This window comes from Salmo salar, chromosome ssa26, assembly GCF_905237065.1.
Source record: "Salmo salar chromosome ssa26, Ssal_v3.1, whole genome shotgun sequence".
NCBI classification, from domain to species: Eukaryota; Metazoa; Chordata; class Actinopteri; order Salmoniformes; family Salmonidae; genus Salmo; species Salmo salar.
In genome coordinates, this window is record NC_059467.1 from 51008326 (window position 1) to 51028555 (window position 20230).

The 20230-nt window shown below is 43.2% G+C and overlaps 1 protein-coding gene across 6 annotated transcripts in view; it reads right to left on the reverse strand.

The window, feature by feature from the left end:
- vps13c (vacuolar protein sorting 13 homolog C) overlaps window positions 1–20230 on the reverse strand; it is a 225915-nt gene that overhangs the window by 198688 nt on the left and 6997 nt on the right. For 4 of the 6 annotated variants that reach the window (XM_045709066.1, XM_045709063.1, XM_045709064.1 and 1 more), the window contains exons 3-5: window positions 19387–19429; window positions 6724–6819; window positions 6300–6332 (exon numbers count right to left, since the gene is read on the reverse strand). In XM_045709066.1, coding sequence (XP_045565022.1) covers window positions 6300–6332; window positions 6724–6819; window positions 19387–19429 — 172 coding nt within the window. The remainder of the gene's footprint in view (window positions 1–6299; window positions 6333–6723; window positions 6820–19386; window positions 19430–20230) is intronic. The other 2 variants (XM_045709067.1, XM_045709065.1) reach the window with 1 other exon arrangement.

The window sequence follows — 20230 nt, forward strand, 5'->3', positions numbered from 1 at the left end:
GTTCAGGAGTCTTATGGGTAGAAGCTGTTTAGAAGCCTCTCGGACCTAGACTTGGCGCTCCGGTACCGCTTGCCGTGCGCTAGCAGAGAGACAGTCTATGACTAGGGTGGCTGGAGTCTTTGACGATTTTTAGGGCCTTCTTCTGACACCGCCTGGTATAGAGGTCCTGGATGGCAGGAAGCTGGATGGCACTACATGGTCAAAAGTATGTGGACACCCCTTCAAATTAGTGGATTGGGCTATTTCAGCCACACCCGGTGCTGACAGGTGTATAAAATTGAGCACACAGCCATGAAATCTCCATAGAGAAACATTGGTCGTAGAACGGTCCTTACTGAAGAGCTCAGTGACTTTCAACATGGCACCGTCATAGGATGCCACCTTTGCAACAAGTCCGTTCATCAAATGTCTGCCCTGCTAGAGCTTCCCCGGTCAACTGTAAGTGTTGTTATTGTGAAGTGGAAACGTCTAGGAGCAACAACGGCTCAGCCGTGAAGTGGTAGGCCACACAAGCTCACAGAACAGGACCGCCGAGTACTGAAGCGCGTAGCACGTAAAACTCGTCTGTCCTCGGTTGCAACACTCTACCGAGTTCCAAACTGCCTCTGGAAGCAACGTCAGCATGATAACTCTTCGTCGCGAGCTTCCTTTAATGGGTTTCCATGGCCGAGCAGCCGCGCACAAGCCTAAGACCACTATGCGCAATGCCAAGCGCCGGCTGGAGTGGTGTAAAGCTTGCCACCATTGGACTCTGGAGCAGTGGAAACTCGTTCTCTGGAGTGATGAATCACGCTTCACTATCTGGCAGTACGACGGACGAATCTGGGTTTGGTGGATGCCAGGAGAATGCTACCTGCCCGAATACATAGTACCAACTGTAAAGTTTGGTGGAGGAGGAATAAATGGTCTGGGGTTGTTTTTCATGGTTCGGTCTAGGCCCCTTAGTTCCAGTGAAGGGAAACCTTAACGCTACAGCATACAATGACATTCTAGACAATTCTATGCTTCCAACTTTGTGGCAACAGTTTGGGGAAGGCCCTTTCCTGTTTCAGCATGACAATGCCCCTGTGCACAAAGCGAGGTACATAGAGAAATGGTTTGTTGAGATTGGTGTGGAAGAACATGACAGGCCTGCACAGAGCCCTGACCTCAACCCCATCGAACACCTTTGGGATGAATTGAAACGCAGACTGCAAACCAGGCCTAGTCGCCCAACATCAGTGCCCCGACCTCACTAATGCTCGTGGATGAATGGAAGCAAGTCTCCGAAGCAATGTTCCAACATCTAGTGAAAAGCCTTCCCAGAAGAGTGGAGGCTGTAATAGCAACAAAAGGGTGTGACCAACTCCATATTAATGCCCAGTATGGATCCCACTTACCAGTATGGATTTTTACAATACAGTCTATAAAATATATTTTGATACAGTGCTAAATTAATGAAAGGTTCTAGACTACTTTACTGTCAGTTTTGTCCTAGTTTGGTTGAGTAGAAAACAAATCAGAAGAATGGAGAAAGCCCATTAAAAACCACTAAGGATTTATTTATTGCCATCCAGGTGACACCTCATGAAGCTGGGAAGGAGAGAGGAAAATAATGAACAGAAGAGAGAGGGGGAGAGACAGAGGGGGTGAAAGAAGAGAAGAGGGAGGATAAAGAGGATGTAAAGAGAGAGGGGGGAAGGAGAGGGGGATACCTAGTCAGTTGTATAACTGAATGCATGCAACTGAAATGTGTCTTCCGCATTTAACCCCAACCCCTCTGAATTAGAGAGGTGTGGGGGGGCTCGGGAGGCACAGGGAGGGAGGGAGGGAGGGAGGAGAGAGAGAGAGGGGGATTAGAGAATAGAGAGAGAAAGAATGAGGGAAAAAGAGAGAGAAGAAAGAGAGAGGGAGGAGGGGGTGAAAGAAGGGGAGGGAGAGAGAAGGAGTGAGAGGAGAGGATTAGAGAGAAAAAAAAACTGCCAGACATTAATGCATTGACTTATCTCATAGAATAATATTTTTTAGATATTCTAAATAAGTTCACAGCCAATGGGATATTTTGTAATGAGTTCAGTGACCATTGTCCCGTTGCCTGCATAAGAGACATTAAGCTCCCTAATTATCGCTCACGTATTATTACAAAGAGAAATGTTTTGAATTTTAATGAGCAATTTTCTTTGGACTGAGCTGGGGTTGAGTGATTGGTGGGTTGTGTCAACTTTCACCGACACGGATCAGGCCCTTAATTGTTTTATTTCCCTGTTTAACTCTGTTGCAGATAAACATTCGCCATACAAAAAGCTAAGGGTAAAAAATAGATCTAATCCTTGGTTCACGCATGAACTGTCTGAGAAAGAAATGTAGCTTGGGCTAAGGCTAGACTGACTGATTCCACATCTGATTGGCAGTACTCCAGACATTTGAGAAATGTGTCCATCTCTGGTTAGAAAATAAAAAAAGATTTTTTTAAAGAAATCGACCAATTTCTTGAATTGTGTATCAGAGAGTGGTGGTAATCCAGCCAATTTATTGAAATCTTTAAAACAAAACTCCACCACCCTCGTTGCCCGAGCAGGGTTTTACAGCATCCTGTCCCATTCTAGACTAAACGGAAATGTGTGGTGCTTTTAATAACCATTTTGCTTCAGCTGACCACCTGTCTGAAAGGATAGTCTCTGAAAACGTATCAGATTACCACTAGAGGGAGTCCTTTAGTCACCTCTGAAACAGATTGTACAGAATGATGCAGTAACAGACTCACAGACTTTATTTCCATTTCCACCATTTGATGTCTATGATGTATTAAGGGTTTTGCAAAAAGATTGATGTTAAACAATCAAAAAAAAGAGACTGATTCACTTGATCCATTCTTACTGCAGCTGTCTGCGCCACTTATTGCAGAACCACTGACCCATATTGTGTTTCTTGGCCATCTTAAACAAATCTACTTTGAAACATAAGTATACACCTCATACACGTGGTTCTGTGCTTTAAATCCTTCTGACTTGGATAACTACCATGGTCCTGTGCTTTAAATCCTTCTGACTTGGATAACTACCATGGTCCTGTGCTTTAAATCCTTCTGACTTGGATAACTACCATGGTCCTGTGCTTTAAATCCTTCTGACTTGGATAACTACCATGGTCCTGGGCTTTAAATCCTTCTGACTTGGATAACTACCATGGTCCTGTGCTTTAAATCCTTCTGACTTGGATAACTACCATGGTCCTGGGCTTTAAATCCTTCTGACTTGGATAACTACCATGGTCCTGTGCTTTAAATCCTTCTGACTTGGATAACTACCATGGTCCTGTGCTTTAAATCCTTCTGACTTGGATAACTACCATGGTCCTGTGCTTTAAATCCTTCTGACTTGGATAACTACCATGGTCCTGTGCTTTAAATCCTTCTGACTTGGATAACTACCATGGTCCTGTGCTTTAAATCCTTCTGACTTGGATAACTACCATGGTCCTGTGCTTTAAATCCTTCTGACTTGGATAACTACCATGGTCCTGTGCTTTAAATCCTTCTGACTTGGATAACTACCATGGTCCTGTGCTTTAAATCCTTCTGACTTGGATAACTACCATGGTCCTGTGCTTTAAATCCTTCTGACTTGGATAACTACCATGGTCCTGTGCTTTAAATCCTTCTGACTTGGATAACTACCATGGTCCTGTGCTTTAAATCCTTCTGACTTGGATAACTACCATGGTCCTGTGCTTTAAATCCTTCTGACTTGGATAACTACCATAGACCAGGACATAGCACCGTATCAGCTGCTCCTCTCCTTTTAGATGATGTGTTAAATATGCATCACTGCATCCTGTATCAAAAAGGTTGGCTGGTCCTCATTAAAAGTCCTGGAGAACATTTCATTTCTCCCTTTTTGTTTCCAAATGTCTACTACTCAAACTTCTGGCTTACCGAACTACGTTGTTGTAGCATCAGAGTTACGAAACCCGTTACGAGGGTTGTTTAACTCTTGACTTTCCTTGGGTCTACACCGAATTAGGTCAATCCTTCTTCAGGTTTAAATGCCCCCCCATTCCTGGAATAACCTGCAGAACACCATGCGTTTTGATTCCCTGGTGCTGCTTGAGCAGTTTAGGAGACTCATGTTGAGTTTGTTTAATGAGAAGTGCATTTGTTTAGATAAAATATAAAAATGTATTGTGGTATTAAATTATAAAAAATAAAATATGTTTTATTTTTATTTTTAACTGTAACCCCTTTTTTTAAATGAAATGTTCATGCTGAATATGTTGTCCTCAGGGCACCATTGAAAATGAGACCCTGGTCTTAATGAGTTCCCCTGATTAAATACACTTTATAAATCACTTAAAGCATCTCTGATGCTCATCTCTAGGCATCAATACTGTGACACTAATCTTCCCCAAATCGAATACAACGTATACACATAAGCATCATGTTTCTTGACGCATATCTTTTTGCAAAAAAAAAAACATACCAGATTGACGCTTTTCAATGATATAATGTTGGTATAATGTTACGTCAGATATGAAATAGGTCCTTTTGAGTTAGCCACAGAGACAAAGACAGTCCCAAAGGCAGGCAGTCTCCTTCACAGAGCACTGCTGGGACAGAGATCACTCAAAATGGTCCTGCCATCCCTTACATACAGCAAATAAAACAATAACATGTAGCCTAATCTAGAATCTAACATTACATACTGTAGCATATCTATGGCACTAAGAGTATAGTGTAGGCTATACACAGTGTAAAATAACATATGAAAAGAGATCCAAGCTTTTTATTGCTATATGCAGAAATCCTCTATTTTCTTTGGAATATGGTACACTTCTAAGTGCTGCTATGACAGAACTTTCAAGTCCAATAAAATACTGATTCAAACTATTGAAACCCATCATCCCTGCAGTCAGGTGTTCCCTTAGGGCCCCAGAGTCTGATTATCTTTCAGTCTCATTCTATTTCTCCTGGTGTAATCACCCATACACTTCAGCCAGTGACAGTTCAGTAGTTCATTTAAAATGTGCCTACTGTCTAAATGGATAGACTACTGTCTGAAGGGGGCAGCCTGCCGCGTGAAGGGTAGCGGCCTGCCGCCTGAAGGGTAGCGGCCTGCCGCCTGAAGGGTAGCGGCCTGCCGCGTGAAGGGTAGCGGCCTGCCGCCTGAAGGGTAGCGGCCTGCCGCCTGAAGGGTAGCGGCCTGCCGCCTGAAGGGGGCAGCCTACCGCCTGAAGGGGGCAGCCTACCGCCTGAAGGGTAGCGGCCTGCCGCCTGAAGGGTAGCGGCCTGCCGCCTGAAGGGTAGCGGCCTGCCGCCTGAAGGGGGCAGCCTACCGCCTGAAGGGGGCAGCCTACCGCCTGAAGGGGGCAGCCTACCGCCTGAAGGGGGCAGCCTACCGCCTGAAGGGGGCAGCCTACCGCCTGAAGGGTAGCGGCCTACCGCCTGAAGGGGGCAGCCTGCTGCCTGAAGGGTAGTCTACTGTCTGAAGGGGGCAGCCTACTTGTATGGAAGGAAAGTGGTCAAAATAAGCATATGTAATGTCGCAATTGAATGTGAAATGACACTGCAACTTCCATTCCATTCAACAAATGACATCTGAAAAACCTTCCTGATTAACTGAAACATCCGGATTATTATTTTCATGACTCAAAACAAGACACACGAAAAAAAACCATGAGATATTTTTTAAAACTTGCAGAAAGAAGACTTGTGTTTCAGATAGAAGTATAGACCCCATAACCAATCAAGGACGTAAACACTACCTGTCTGTTAGTAGATTGGAGCTGGTGTTTAATGGAAGTCCACAAATCAGAGGGCCAGATAAAGACAGGTATAACTGTCATAGCGTCAGTATCTGACTCAGCTATTCATTAGATTTGTAGACAAAACCTTGACATCGAAAAAAAAGTCCCCAGAAAAAAAACAGTCTGGAGAAGCTCAGAAGATTCCAGAATAAAACCACAATACAAACCATTGTAATACCACAGTAGCAGTGTTAAATCATCAAGCTGAATTGACTAGCGGTATAGTCTGGTTCTGGGAAGAAACCGGTCGTGCAGGCTTTTATTCTAGCCCATCACTAGGACACCTGAATTAAATAAATCAAATGAAGGTATTTCAGTCTGGGCCATGATTCGCTGATTCAGTTGTGTTACCGCAGGGCTGGAACGAAAGCCTGCACACACAGAAGCTCTCGAAGACAGGAGTTGGAGAACCCAGTGTTCTCACAGGAGAAAGAGTACATTCACAGACTAGAGAGAGAGAGAGAGACTTGATTGGTCTCAGTCCACCACCCTGAACCCAGACTGGAGGATCCTCTTACCATTGTATGGACATGTACGTAACTGAGACGCAGCTGAAACACAGATAGCGCCATTGAAATACAGCTTCCTAAGGAGCTTTGACGGCTGGAGGCCACTGTAACTCATTATAGTACAGGACAGTATTACAGTGGCATAACTGTCTACAGGACAATATTAGTGTTATAACAGTCTACAAGACAATATTACAGTGTTATAACAGTCGTCATGATATTACTACAGCATCATAAGTCTACAGGACAGTATTATTACAGTGTTACAAGTCTTATAAATCAAGTGTCACAAATCTCAAAGAGTGTTGTTATGAATCAATTCATGAGACTGGCATGTAGGGCTAGATGTAGGCCAACACTAAACCATCTGGAATCATTTGGAATCATTTAGAGCCATAGAACACAAAAATAGAGGGTATAAAATGATCCTTACTTGCTCCAGGAACCACCAGCAGATACAGACCATCTAACGTTGCGACTACAGCGTCATTGTACAAGTTCTTCCAAGGGATCTTCAACGTCAGTTTTCCTGAAAAACAACAAGATCCTCAAGTCAAGAGGACGCAATAACATCGGAGTTATTAAACCTAGTGTGTTCCATATCTGAGTTATTTAACAGAGTGTGTTCCATATCGGAGTTATTAAACCTAGTGTGTTCCATATCTGAGTTATTAAACCTAGTGTGTTCCATATCGGAGTTATTAAACCTAGTGTGTTCCATATCTGAGTTATTTAACAGAGTGTGTTCCATATCTGAGTTATTTAACAGAGTGTGTTCCATATCTGAGTTATTTAACAGAGTGTGTTCCATATCGGAGTTATTAAACCTAGTGTGTTCCATATCTGAGTTATTAAACCTAGTGTGTTCCATATCGGAGTTATTAAACCTAGTGTGTTCCATATCTGAGTTATTTAACAGAGTGTGTTCCATATCTGAGTTATTTAACAGAGTGTGTTCCATATCTGAGTTATTTAACAGAGTGTGTTCCACATCGGAGTTATTAAACCTAGTGTGTTCCATATCTGAGTTATTAAACCTAGTGTGTTCCATATCTGAGTTATTTAACATAGTGTGTTCCATATCTGAGTTATTTAACATAGTGTGTTCCATATCTGAGTTATTTAACAGAGTGTGTTCCATATCTGAGTTATTTAACATAGTGTGTTCCATATCTGAGTTATTTAACAGAGTGTGTTCCATATCGGAGTTATTTAACAGAGTGTGTTCCATATCTGAGTTATTTAACAGAGTGTGTTCCATATCTGAGTTATTTAACAGAGTGTGTTCCATATGAGTTATTTAACAGAGTGTGTTCCATATGAGTTATTTAACAGAGTGTGTTCCATCTTGTCCAGCCATCTTGTGTCAAGATGACCACAATGGAAATAAGTCCCAGACTTTATTGTGTGTTATCCGTCGATGATTTTATTAATGTGTATGTTTGGCTTTTAAGGTGTATGTGTGCTTTTTTTTTTTTTTTTTTAAATGGTCGAATTAATAAACTAAACTAAAACAGCCTTACCTCATGGTATTCTGTAGACTTTTCTAACTACAATAACATCTGAGTTATCTAACAGCCTTACCTCATGGTATTCTGTAGACTTTTCTAACTACAATAACATCTGAGTTATCGAACAGCCTTACCTCATGGTATTCTGTATTGTCTAACTACAAACTATGCTATCCGATATACTGGTCTAACATATAAAGCTTGACTCAATTCATTCATGATGGTTGTCGTTTGATTAGGTTGAGCCTTTGTGCTTCTGATCGATTGAATCTATGTAGTCTACACCAAGAATAGCTGGCCCCAGTTTTCTGGCTGAGCATCTTTTCCTTCATAAAAAGACCTTTCAGTTCCCACGACACCGTCTTTCAGATGACAACCTACATAACAGCTCTAAAACAGACAGCACCATCAGCACAGTGTCTGATGAACAGACTGCCTAGACTGCTTTTGAATGGCATCATAATTACTTTGCTGTGATTGGTGGGAAAACCTGAATAAAAACATGTCTTATTCAATCCATTTACTGATAAAAGACCAGACATTTTTTATTACCTTTATTTAACTACGCAAGTCAGTTAAGAACAAATTCTTATTTTCAATGAAGGCCTAGTGGGTTAACTGCCTTGTTCAGGGGGCAGAATGATAGATTTGTACCTTGTCAGCTCGGGGATTTGAACTTGCAACCTTTCAGTTATTAGTCCAACGCTCTAAACACTAGGCAACCCTGCCAACCCAATGACGTGACTCCGCCAATAATTACATTTAGAGGATTGGAGGACTCTATATTAATATCCAAGGGGATTTTTCTGTTAGGATCTATGAGAAAATCTAAGGGATTTTATATCATTCTAAATTAATTAATTAATAATAAATCGCTTTGTTTAAACCTCTTAAGGATCCACCACCTTTAAAAAATAAATAAAAATTGCCTAAAATCTACATAAACTAAAAACCTTCTGGTTTTCTTGGAACTAAAACACCATCATATTAATCACATTAATTAAGCAAGTACCAATCAAACGTTTGGACACACCTACTCATTCCAGGATTTTTCTTTATTTTGACTATTTTCCACATTGTACAATATAAGTGAAAACATCACAACTATGAAATAACACATATGGAATCAGTTAAGAACAAATTGTTATTTACAAGGACAGCCTAGTCTTTTCTCCCCATCGGGGAATTGAACCCTGGTCTCCCGCGTACCCGCATTCTCTAGTACAGCCATTATTGAAGGTACTTGAGGTCACGGAGAAAGTCTGGACATGGCCTGCTCTCCCTTACGTAAGGAATTAGACACTTTCCCATGTTTACTACAGTATGTACTATAGTCTATGTTTACTTGTCAGACTGCACAGTAGCCTAATAAACAAATGCAGGTGGCTTATATCTTCGAAATGCTTTAAATGCTTTATTATCCAAATGTAAAAGCATAAGGTGTACAGTATTTCTTCATCTGCATCTTTATGCTTTCGTTAATAAAATAATGATACAAATACTCTTTCAAAATGCAGATATTGATTTAGTTATGGATCCATAACGAATTACTATGGGAATAAGTATTACTGAATTACAGAAATATTGAAACAAATTGTTGCTTACTGGAAAATACTCTTTCAAATACACATGGTCACGTTGTACAGCACCATTATGGCTATTAACAGGGCTGTATTCTGGCCTTCATAAATATTATTCTGGCCTTCATAAATATTATTCTGGCCTTTATTCAGGTTACAAATCACTCACTGTGGGTTTTTTGTTGAAAACATAATAATCTCCAAATTATCGTATATATATATATATATATATATAGTCTGTTTCAGCACCGTTTGGCGCTGCTCTGAGACGAGCACGGAAAAACGATAATGTTCAATTATGTTCCATGATATTCTTAAGATCAATGTGTTGACTGAATATAAGCAGGTGATGTCTGCTAAATAATGAAGTTAGGTTTCTCCAGAAATAAAGATTTCTAAAATAACAAACTGGCTTTATTTACAAATTAGTGAGAATGTCTCACCCCATGTTTGAGTACCCAACGCGTTCAGGCCTAAATTAGAAGGCTTTAATCTAGACCAGGCCTAAATTTGAAGGCCTTAATCTAGACTAGGCCTAAATTAGATGGCCTTAATCTAGACCAGGCCTAAATTTGAAGGCCTTAATCTAGACCAGGCCTAAATTAGATGGCCTTAATCTAGACTAGGCCTAAATTAGAAGGCTTTAATCTAGACCAGGCCTAAATTAGAAGGCCTTAATCTAGACTAGGCCTAAATCCATAGTGAACAGGCTTCCTCTATTCCTCTGGAGAAAACAACAGACCAAATCTCCACCCGGCACAGCCAGAAGAGGACTGGCCACCCCTCATAGCCTGGTTCCTCTCTAGGTTTCTTCCTAGGTTTTGGCCTTTCCAGGGAGTTTTTCCTAGCCACCCCTCATAGCCTGGTTCCTCTCTAGGTTTCTTCCTAGGTTGTGGCCTTTCTAGGGAGTTTTTCCTAGCCACCCCCTCATAGCCTGGTTCCTCTCTAGGTTTCTTCCTAGGTTTTGGCCTTTCTAGGGAGTTTTTCCTAGCCGCCGTGCTTCTACACCTGCTTTGCTTGCTGTTTGGGGTTTTAGGCTGGGTTTCTGTACAGCACTTTGAGATATCAGCTGATGTAAGAAGGGCTATATAAATACATTTGATTTGATTCTGGGAGAGATGAAAACAGTCGGATGTTGACCCGTACTCTGGTCTGATTAGAGTGGCAAGTCATTCAGGTCAATATGAAGAAGGAAAAAAAATGTTAAAATCATATTGGTCACATCCTAATTAGGATGGAACTACTGCCTTCAGAAATCAACAGGAGGGGGGGGGTCATGTGTCTCAGTTAAGATGCATTGATGTGTAGATCCTCATAAGGAACAACAGGTCCAACATGGGACAAGTGATACAACTCCAGTCTCAAAGTCACAGTGGTCCAATTCCCTGCTTTGTTAACCACAACCAGATCACATGCTGCTGATGTTGTCTAGCTAGTAGGAGATATACAGACACCACTATACACAGACCAGACCAGTAGTCAACAGCTGTGGATCAGAGAGAAACTCATTCAAAAAGCCCATCTCCAGATATTGGTGGTAATGTAGTCTTGTTTTCTACAGCGGCTGTGGGAAGAGACCGGTGGTAATGTAGTCTTGTTTTCTACAGCGGCTGTAGGAAGAGACCGGTGGTAATGTAGTCTTGATTTATACAGCGGCTGTAGGAAGAGACCGGTGGTAATGTAGTCTTGTTTTCTACAGCGGCTGTAGGAAGAGACTGGTGGTAATGTAGTCTTGTTTTCTACAGCGGCTGTGGGAAGAGACTGGTGGTAATGTAGTCTTGTTTTATACAGCGGCTGTGGGAAGAGACTGGTGGTAATGTAGTCTTGTTTTCTACAGCGGCTGTAGGAAGAGACTGGTGGTAATGTAGTCTTGTTTTCTACAGCGGCTGTGGGAAGAGACCGGTGGTAATGTAGTCTTGTTTTCTACAGCGGCTGTGGGAAGAGACTGGTGGTAATGTAGTCTTGTTTTATACAGCGGCTGTGGGAAGAGACTGGTGGTAATGTAGTCTTGTTTTATACAGCGGCTGTGGGAAGAGACCGGTGGTAATGTAGTCTTGTTTTATACAGCGGCTGTGGGAAGAGACTGGTGGTAATGTAGTCTTGTTTTATACAGCGGCTGTGGGAAGAGACCGGTGGTAATGTAGTCTTGTTTTCTACAGCGGTTGTAGGAAGAGACTGGTGGTAATGTAGTCTTGTTTTCTACAGCGGCTGTGGGAAGAGACTGGTGGTAATGTAGTCTTGTTTTCTACAGCGGCTGTAGGAAGAGACCGGTGGTAATGTAGTCTTGTTTTCTACAGCGGCTGTGGGAAGAGACCGGTGGTAATGTAGTCTTGTTTTCTACAGCGGCTGTGGGAAGAGACTGGTGGTAATGTAGTCTTGTTTTCTACAGCGGCTGTGGGAAGAGACTGGTGGTAATGTAGTCTTGTTTTCTCCAGCGGCTGTGGGAAGAGACTGGTGGTAATGTAGTCTTGTTTTCTCCAGCGGCTGTGGGAAGAGACTGGTGGTAATGTAGTCTTGTTTTCTCCAGCGGCTGTGGGAAGAGACTGGTGGTAATGTAGTCTTGTTTTCTACAGCGGCTGTGGGAAGAGACTGGTGGTAATGTAGTCTTGTTTTCTACAGCGGCTGTGGGAAGAGACTGGTGGTAATGTAGTCTTGTTTTATACAGCGGCTGTGGGAAGAGACCGGTGGTAATGTAGTCTTGTTTTCTACAGCGGCTGTGGGAAGAGACTGGTGGTAATGTAGTCTTGTTTTCTACAGCGGCTGTGGGAAGAGACTGGTGGTAATGTAGTCTTGTTTTCTACAGCGGCTGTGGGAAGAGACTGGTGGTAATGTAGTCTTGTTTTCTACAGCGGCTGTGGGAAGAGACCGGTGGTAATACCGTTGGCAGGAAGTCAGTGAACAGAAGTGGCTGTCAACCCACTAGTAACACATTAAAAATGGGTCAAATGCAATTATATCAGTCAAACACGACAGTAACAAAGACACGGGAGAGTCCTTCACATGTTGTGGTACAACCAGCTAGCCAAGGACCTAACTGAGATTATTAACAACTGAACATGTCCTCTCTACTCTACAGTCTCTGTCCATCTTTCCTCAGTGTTACATGTCCTCTCTCTACAGTCTCTGTCCATCTTCCCTCAGTGTTACATGTCCTCTCTACAGTCTCTGTCCATCTTTCCTCAGTGTTACATGTCCTCTCTCTACTCTACAGTCTCTGTCCATCTTTCCTCAGTGTTACATGTCCTCTCTCTACTCTACAGTCTCTGTCCATCTTTCCTCAGTGTTACATGTCCTCTCTCTACTCTACAGTCTCTGTCCATCTTTCCTCAGTGTTACATGTCCTCTCTCTACTCTACAGTCTCTGTCCATCTTTCCTCAGTGTTACATGTCCTCTCTCTACCTAAGTCTCTGTCCATCTTTCCTCAGTGTTACATGTCCTCTCTCTACTAGTCTCTGTCCATCTTTCCTCAGTGTTACATGTCCTCTCTCTACTCTACAGTCTCTGTCCATCTTTCCTCAGTGTTACATGTCCTCTCTCTACTCTACAGTCTCTGTCCATCTTTCCTCAGTGTTACATGTCCTCTCTCTACTCTACAGTCTCTGTCCATCTTTCCTCAGTGTTACATGTCCTCTCTCTACTCTACAGTCTCTGTCCATCTTTCCTCAGTGTTACATGTCCTCTCTCTACAGTCTCTGTCCATCTTTCCTCAGTGTTACATGTCCTCTCTCTACAGTCTCTGTCCATCTTTCCTCAGTGTTACATGTCCTCTCTCTACAGTCTCTGTCCATCTTTCCTCAGTGTTACATGTCCTCTCTCTACAGTCTCTGTCCATCTTCCCTCAGTGTTACATGTCCTCTCTCTACTCTACAGTCTCTGTCCATCTTCCCTCAGTGTTACATGTCCTCTCTCTACAGTCTCTGTCCATCTTTCCTCAGTGTTACATGTCCTCTCTCTACAGTCTCTGTCCATCTTTCCTCAGTGTTACATGTCCTCTCTCTACTCTACAGTCTCTGTCCATCTTTCCTCAGTGTTACATGTCCTCTCTCTACTCTACAGTCTCTGTCCATCTTTCCTCAGTGTTACATGTCCTCTCTCTACTCTACAGTCTCTGTCCATCTTTCCTCAGTGTTACATGTCCTCTCTCTACTCTACAGTCTCTGTCCATCTTTCCTCAGTGTTACATGTCCTCTCTCTACAGTCTCTGTCCATCTTTCCTCAGTGTTACATGTCCTCTCTCTACAGTCTCTGTCCATCTTTCCTCAGTGTTACATGTCCTCTCTCTACAGTCTCTGTCCATCTTCCCTCAGTGTTACATGTCCTCTCTACTCTACAGTCTCTGTCCATCTTTCCTCAGTGTTACATGTCCTCTCTCTACAGTCTCTGTCCATCTTTCCTCAGTGTTACATGTACTCTCTCTACAGTCTCTGTCCATCTTTCCTCAGTGTTACATGTCCTCTCTACTCTACAGTCTCTGTCCATCTTTCCTCAGTGTTACATGTCCTCTCTACTCTACAGTCTCTGTCCATCTTCCCTCAGTGTTACATGTCCTCTCTCTACTCTACAGTCTCTGTCCATCTTTCCTCAGTGTTACATGTCCTCTCTCTACTCTACAGTCTCTGTCCATCTTTCCTCAGTGTTACATGTCCTCTCTCTACTCTACAGTCTCTGTCCATCTTTCCTCAGTGTTACATGTCCTCTCTCTACAGTCTCTGTCCATCTTTCCTCAGTGTTACATGTCCTCTCTCTACAGTCTCTGTCCATCTCACAGTGTTGTTAACAAACCTCTGGGCTGCGTGGACACTTTCCCCAGTAGAGATGTGAAGCATCTTGGATTGCAGTAGTTTCTCTAATGTCATTAAAAGGATGATCAGAGAAAGTGTCAGGTGAGGTGAGGAAAGACACTTGTCACCATAGACACAACTAGTTCTTAGAAGTAAAGGGAGAAAGCCCCTCGCACCACAGTCATTTGACTGGAACACTCATGGCCGAGGTACACCCAATATGGCCGCCGGTCTGCTCCACCCACCACGACACGTTTCCTGGAATGGGGAAAACCACCGTTCTAGTCATTCTATATCTATGGGACAGAGAATCTACTCACAGCACAGCACGTCTGCCATTACAGTCCATTATTATCTACTCAATACACAACATTAGACCTCTGTCTGGGGGGGGACAAAGCCAAGGGCAGAGTTGAACAGTCTCTCAGAGTAACCTATTTAGGTCATTTAATCTATAGGATCTAGTACGGGACTGGGCTCCAAACATTACTGATGTGAAGTTAAAAAAATTATCCAAAAGGCTAAAATCTATCCTAAAGTGACTATACAGGACCTGGAACAAGACTGCTTAATGTTAAACAACAAAGGCTATAAGGGTTGTAATGCAGTGAGGATACAGCCTCTGTTGGGCTTTGTTCTCAGAGAGAAAACATGTGTTCTCATCACAAGCCGTCTCATCCAGAATGAGAGAAATGTGGGAAATTATCTCTGTTCTTCACATCTAGTTTACAGGGTAGAGTAACCTGTTAACTAGCTCTGTTCTTCACATCTAGTTTACAGAGTAACCTGTTAACTAGTTCTATTCTTCACATCTAGTTTACAGAGTAGAGTAACCTGTTAACTAGCTCTATTCTTCACATCTAGTTTACAGGGTAGAGTAACCTGTTAACTAGTTCTGTTCTTCACATCTAGTTTACAGGGTAACCTGTTAACTAGTTCTGTTCTTCACATCTAGTTTACAGAGTAACCTGTTAACTAGTTCTGTTCTTCACATCTAGTTTACAGAGTAACCTGTTAACTAGTTCTGTTCTTCACATCTAGTTTACAGGGCAGAGTAACCTGTTAACTAGTTCTATTCTTCACATCTAGTTTACAGGGCAGAGTAACCTGTTAACTAGTTCTGTTCTTCACATCTAGTTTACAGGGTAGAGTAACCTGTTAACTAGTTCTATTCTTCACATCTAGTTGACAGAGTAACCTGTTAACTAGCTCTATTCTTCACATCTAGTTTACAGGGTAGAGTAACCTGTTAACTAGCTCTATTCTTCACATCTAGTTTACAGAGTAACCTGTTAACTAGTTCTATTCTTCACATCTAGTTGACAGAGTAACCTGTTAACTAGCTCTGTTCTTCACATCTAGTTTACAGGGTAGAGTAACCTGTTAACTAGCTCTGTTCTTCACATCTAGTTTACAGGGTAGAGTAACCTGTTAACTAGCTCTGTTCTTCACATCTACTGTACATGGTAACCTGTTAACTAGCTCTGTTCTTCACATCTAGTTTACAGGGTAGAGTAACCTGTTAACTAGTTCTATTCTTCACATCTAGTTTACAGGGTAGAGTAACCTGTTAACTAGCTCTATTCTTCACATCTAGTTTACAGAGTAACCTGTTAACTAGCTCTATTCTTCACATCTAGTTTACAGGGTAGAGTAACCTGTTAACTAGCTCTATTCTTCACATCTAGTTTACAGGGTAGAGTAACCTGTTAACTAGTTCTGTTCTTCACATCTAGTTTACAGCGTAACCTGTTAACTAGCTCTGTTCTTCACATCTAGTTTACAGAGTAACCTGTTAACTAGCTCTATTCTTCACATCTAGTTTACAGAGTAGAGTAACCTGTTAACTAGCTCTATTCTTCACATCTAGTTTACAGGGTAACCTGTTAACTAGTTCTGTTCTTCACATCTAGTTTACAGGGTAACCTGTTAACTAGTTCTGTTCTTCACATCTAGTTTACAGAGTAACCTGTTAACTAGTTCTGTTCTTCACATCTAGTTTACAGAGTAACCTGTTAACTAGTTCTGTTCTTCACATCTAGTTTACAGGGCAGGGGAACCTGTTAACTAGTTCTATTCTTCACATCTAGTTTACAGGGCAGAGTAACCTGTTAACTAGTTCTGTTCTTCACATCTAGTTTACAGAGTAACCTGTTAACTAGCTCTATTCTTCACATCTAGTTTACAGGGCAGAGTTGTGCAACACCTGTTTGTTTGTGTGATTAACATATTCAGACACAAAGATGAACTTTTCCATCACAGACTCCAACTTCCTATTTCTTGTATGTTTTGAAGCCGTTGCTACAAACTACCAAACTAAACAGTGTTCTGCTGATAGAGATATTGTAGTGATACACTAGTACATTTTGGAAGAAATATTGCCAAGAAATGTTGCTGGCAATGGAGAAGGGTATGAGACACTGGAGCAATGAGGAGCAACGAGGAGAAACGAGGAGAAATAATGTTTTTATTTTTTTATTTTACCAGAACAGTGGGCCTTGTCAGAACGACAGATTTTTACCTTGTCAGCTCGGGGATTCGAACTTGCAACCTTTCGGTTACTAGTCCAACGCTCTAACCACTAGGCTATGCATACTGCTGGAGGTGCTGCCCCTGTTCTGTCCATCAGTGCTTGAGGCGTCACTACAGACACCCTGGTTCAAATCCAGGCTGTATCACAACCGGCCGTGATCGGGAATCCCATAGGTCGGCGTGCAATTTACACCTCCTAGCTTAGAATTGTGAACTAAAATGTTAAATCTAGTTACATTTAAAAAAGTAAATGGCAGTGCAAACAAAGGTAATGTTTATTTAACTAGGCAAGTCAGTTAAGAACAAATTCTTATTTACAATAACGGCCTACACCGGAGCCTGGATTCGAACCAGGGTCTGTAGTGACGCCTCTAGCACTGAGATGCAGTGCCTTATACAGCTGTGATACAGCCCGGGATGGAACCAGGGTCTGTAGTGACTCCTCTAGCACTGAGATGCAGTGCCTTATACAGCTGTGATACAGCCCGGGATGGAACCAGGGTCTGTAGTGACGCCTCTAGCACTGAGATGCAGTGCCTTAGACCGCTGTGATACAGCCCGGGATAGAACCAGGGTGTCTGTAGTGACGCCTCTAGCACTGAGATGCAGTGCCTTATACAGCTGTGATACAGCCCGGGATGGAACCAGGGTCTGTAGTGACTCCTCTAGCACTGAGATGCAGTGCCTTATACAGCTGTGATACAGCCTGGATTCGAACCAGGGTCTGTAGTGACTCCTCTAGCACTGAGATGCAGTGGACCGCTGCGCCACTCAGGAGCCCGGAATGGAACCAGGGTCTGTAGTGACTCCTCTAGCACTGAGATGCAGGGCCTTAGATCACTGTGATACAGCCCGGGATGGAACCAGGGTCTGTAGTGACTCCTCTAGCACTGAGATGCAGCCCGGGATAGAATCAGGGTCTGTAGTGACTCCTCTAGCACTGAGATGCAGTGCCTTATACAGCTGTGATACAGCCTGGATTCGAACCAGGGTCTGTAGTGACCCCTCTAGCACTGAGATGCAGCCCGGGATAGAACCAGGGTCTGTAGTGACTCCTCTAGCACTGAGATGCAGTGCCTTATACAGCTGTGATACAGCCCGGGATAGAACCAGGGTCTGTAGTGACTCCTCTAGCACTGAGATGCAGTGCCTTATACAGCTGTGATACAGCCTGGATTCGAACCAGGGTCTGTAGTGACTCCTCTAGCACTGAGATGCAGCCCGGGATGGAACCAGGGTCTGTAGTGACACCTCTAGCACTGAGATGCAGTGCCTTATACAGCTGTGATACAGCCCGGGATGGAACCAGGGTCTGTAGTGACTCCTCTAGCACTGAGATGCAGCCCGGGATGGAACCAGGGTCTGTAGTGACTCCTCTAGCACTGAGATGCAGCCCGGGATGGAACCAGGGTCTGTAGTGACGCCTCTAGCACGGAGATGCAGTGGACCGCTGCGCCACTCAGGAGCCCATTGCTCTGCAACATGGCCTCAAAATGTGCTAGTGTATCTTCAGCTTTAGTTTAGTGTGCATCCCAAATGGCATCCTAATTCCTCTATAGTACAATACTTTAGACCAGACCCCCTAATGGGCCCCATGTCAAAAGCAGTGCGCTACAAACGGAATAGGGTGCCATTTGGGAGTCCACTTCTCGTTAGTGAAATACCACTGGAGTTGAAGTGGCTTAGTGAAGTGAGAGAGACCAACGTAACGACTGGAGAATTCACATACAGCCCATACACACATCACTGACCAATCCTCAAATAGCAGCCATATCACACTCTGTTCTCTTTATCATCACAGTCTCTCTACTAAGACACAGGGGCTGCTGGGTAGGTAGCTAGACTCTGTTCTCATCACAGTCTCTCTACTAAGACACAGGGGCTGCTGGGTAGGTAGCTAGATTCTGTTCTCTTTATCATCACAGTCTCTCTACTAAGTCCCAGGATCAGAGTTACTGAACAATCCTCTGAACTGAGTCCCAGGATCAGAGTCACTGAACAATCCTCTGAACTGAGACCCAGGATCAGAGTTACTGAACAATCCTCTGAACTGAGTCCCAGGATCAGAGTTACTGAACAAACCTCTGAACTGAGACCCAGGATCAGAGTCACTGAACAATCCTCTGAACTGAGACCCAGGATCAGAGTCACTGAACAATCCTCTGAACTGAGACCCAGGATCAGAGTTACTGAACAATCCTCTGAACTGAGACCCAGGATCATAGTCACTGAACAATCCTCTGAACTGAGACCCAGGATCAGAGTTACTGAACAATCCTCTGAACTGAGACCCAGGATCATAGTCACTGAACAATCCTCTGAACTGAGACCCAGGATCATAGTCACTGAACAATCCTCTGAACTAAGACCCAGGATCAGAGTTACTGAACAATCCTCTGAACTGAGACCCAGGATCATAGTCACTGAACAATCCTCTGAACTGAGACCCAGGATCATAGTCACTGAACAAACTTCTGAACTGAGACCCAGGATCTACTGTAGCTACTGAGTTGTCATGCTTCATGGATTGAATACTTGTCCTTTACCAGAGCTACTAGCCCAGAGTTCTCCCAGAGTTTGATTATGCAATACCAAGGCTGTGGACCTACGGATGATACATGAGAAAACAACATGAAGGAAATAAATAAGATCCTTTTGATCTGTGGAGGGGGGGCTGCCGCCGGTACTCACCAATCTGACCAGCTTTCACTTTAAATGGAACATCCAGCTCACTCTGTAACAGAAACAATAGACCAGAATCAACATCATTAGACCAGTAATATACATGTCTTTTAAGTTCAGTCACTTGAATGGAAGCTAAAAGGAGACAGTGGAAGATCATTGATAGATCATAGATAGCTCAGTTGGTAGAGCATGGTGTTTGCAACGCCAGGGTTGTGGGTTCGATTCCCACGGGGGGCCAGTACGGGAGGGGGGAAAAAATGAAATATATGAAATGAATTGAAACGTATGCATTCACTACTGTAAGTTGCTCTGGATAAGAGCGTCTGCTAAATGACGTAAATGTAATGTAATGTAATCATAGATAGATCATAGACAGATCATAGATAGTCAGAGGAACATGAGTCTCCTGGCAGAGCAGCAGACACTCGAACACTGTGTTCTAACTTCTATCACACCTCTACTGATTCAACACTACCAGCCCTGAGCACCATCCTTCACCCTCTAACCACCATCCTTCACCCTCCAACTCTGATTCAACACTACCAGCCCTGAGCACCATCCTTCACCCTCCAACTCTGATTCAACACTACCAGCCCTGAGCACCATCCTTCACCCTCCAACTCTGATTCAACACTACCAGCCCTGAGCACCATCCTTCACCCTCCAACTCTGATTCAACACTACCAGCCCTGAGCACCATCCTTCACCCTCTAACCACCATCCTTCACCCTCCAACTCTGATTCAACACTACCAGCCCTGAGCACCATGCTTCACCCTCTAACCACCATCCTTCACCCTCCAACTCTGATTCAACACTACCAGCCCTGAGCACCATCCTTCACCCTCTAA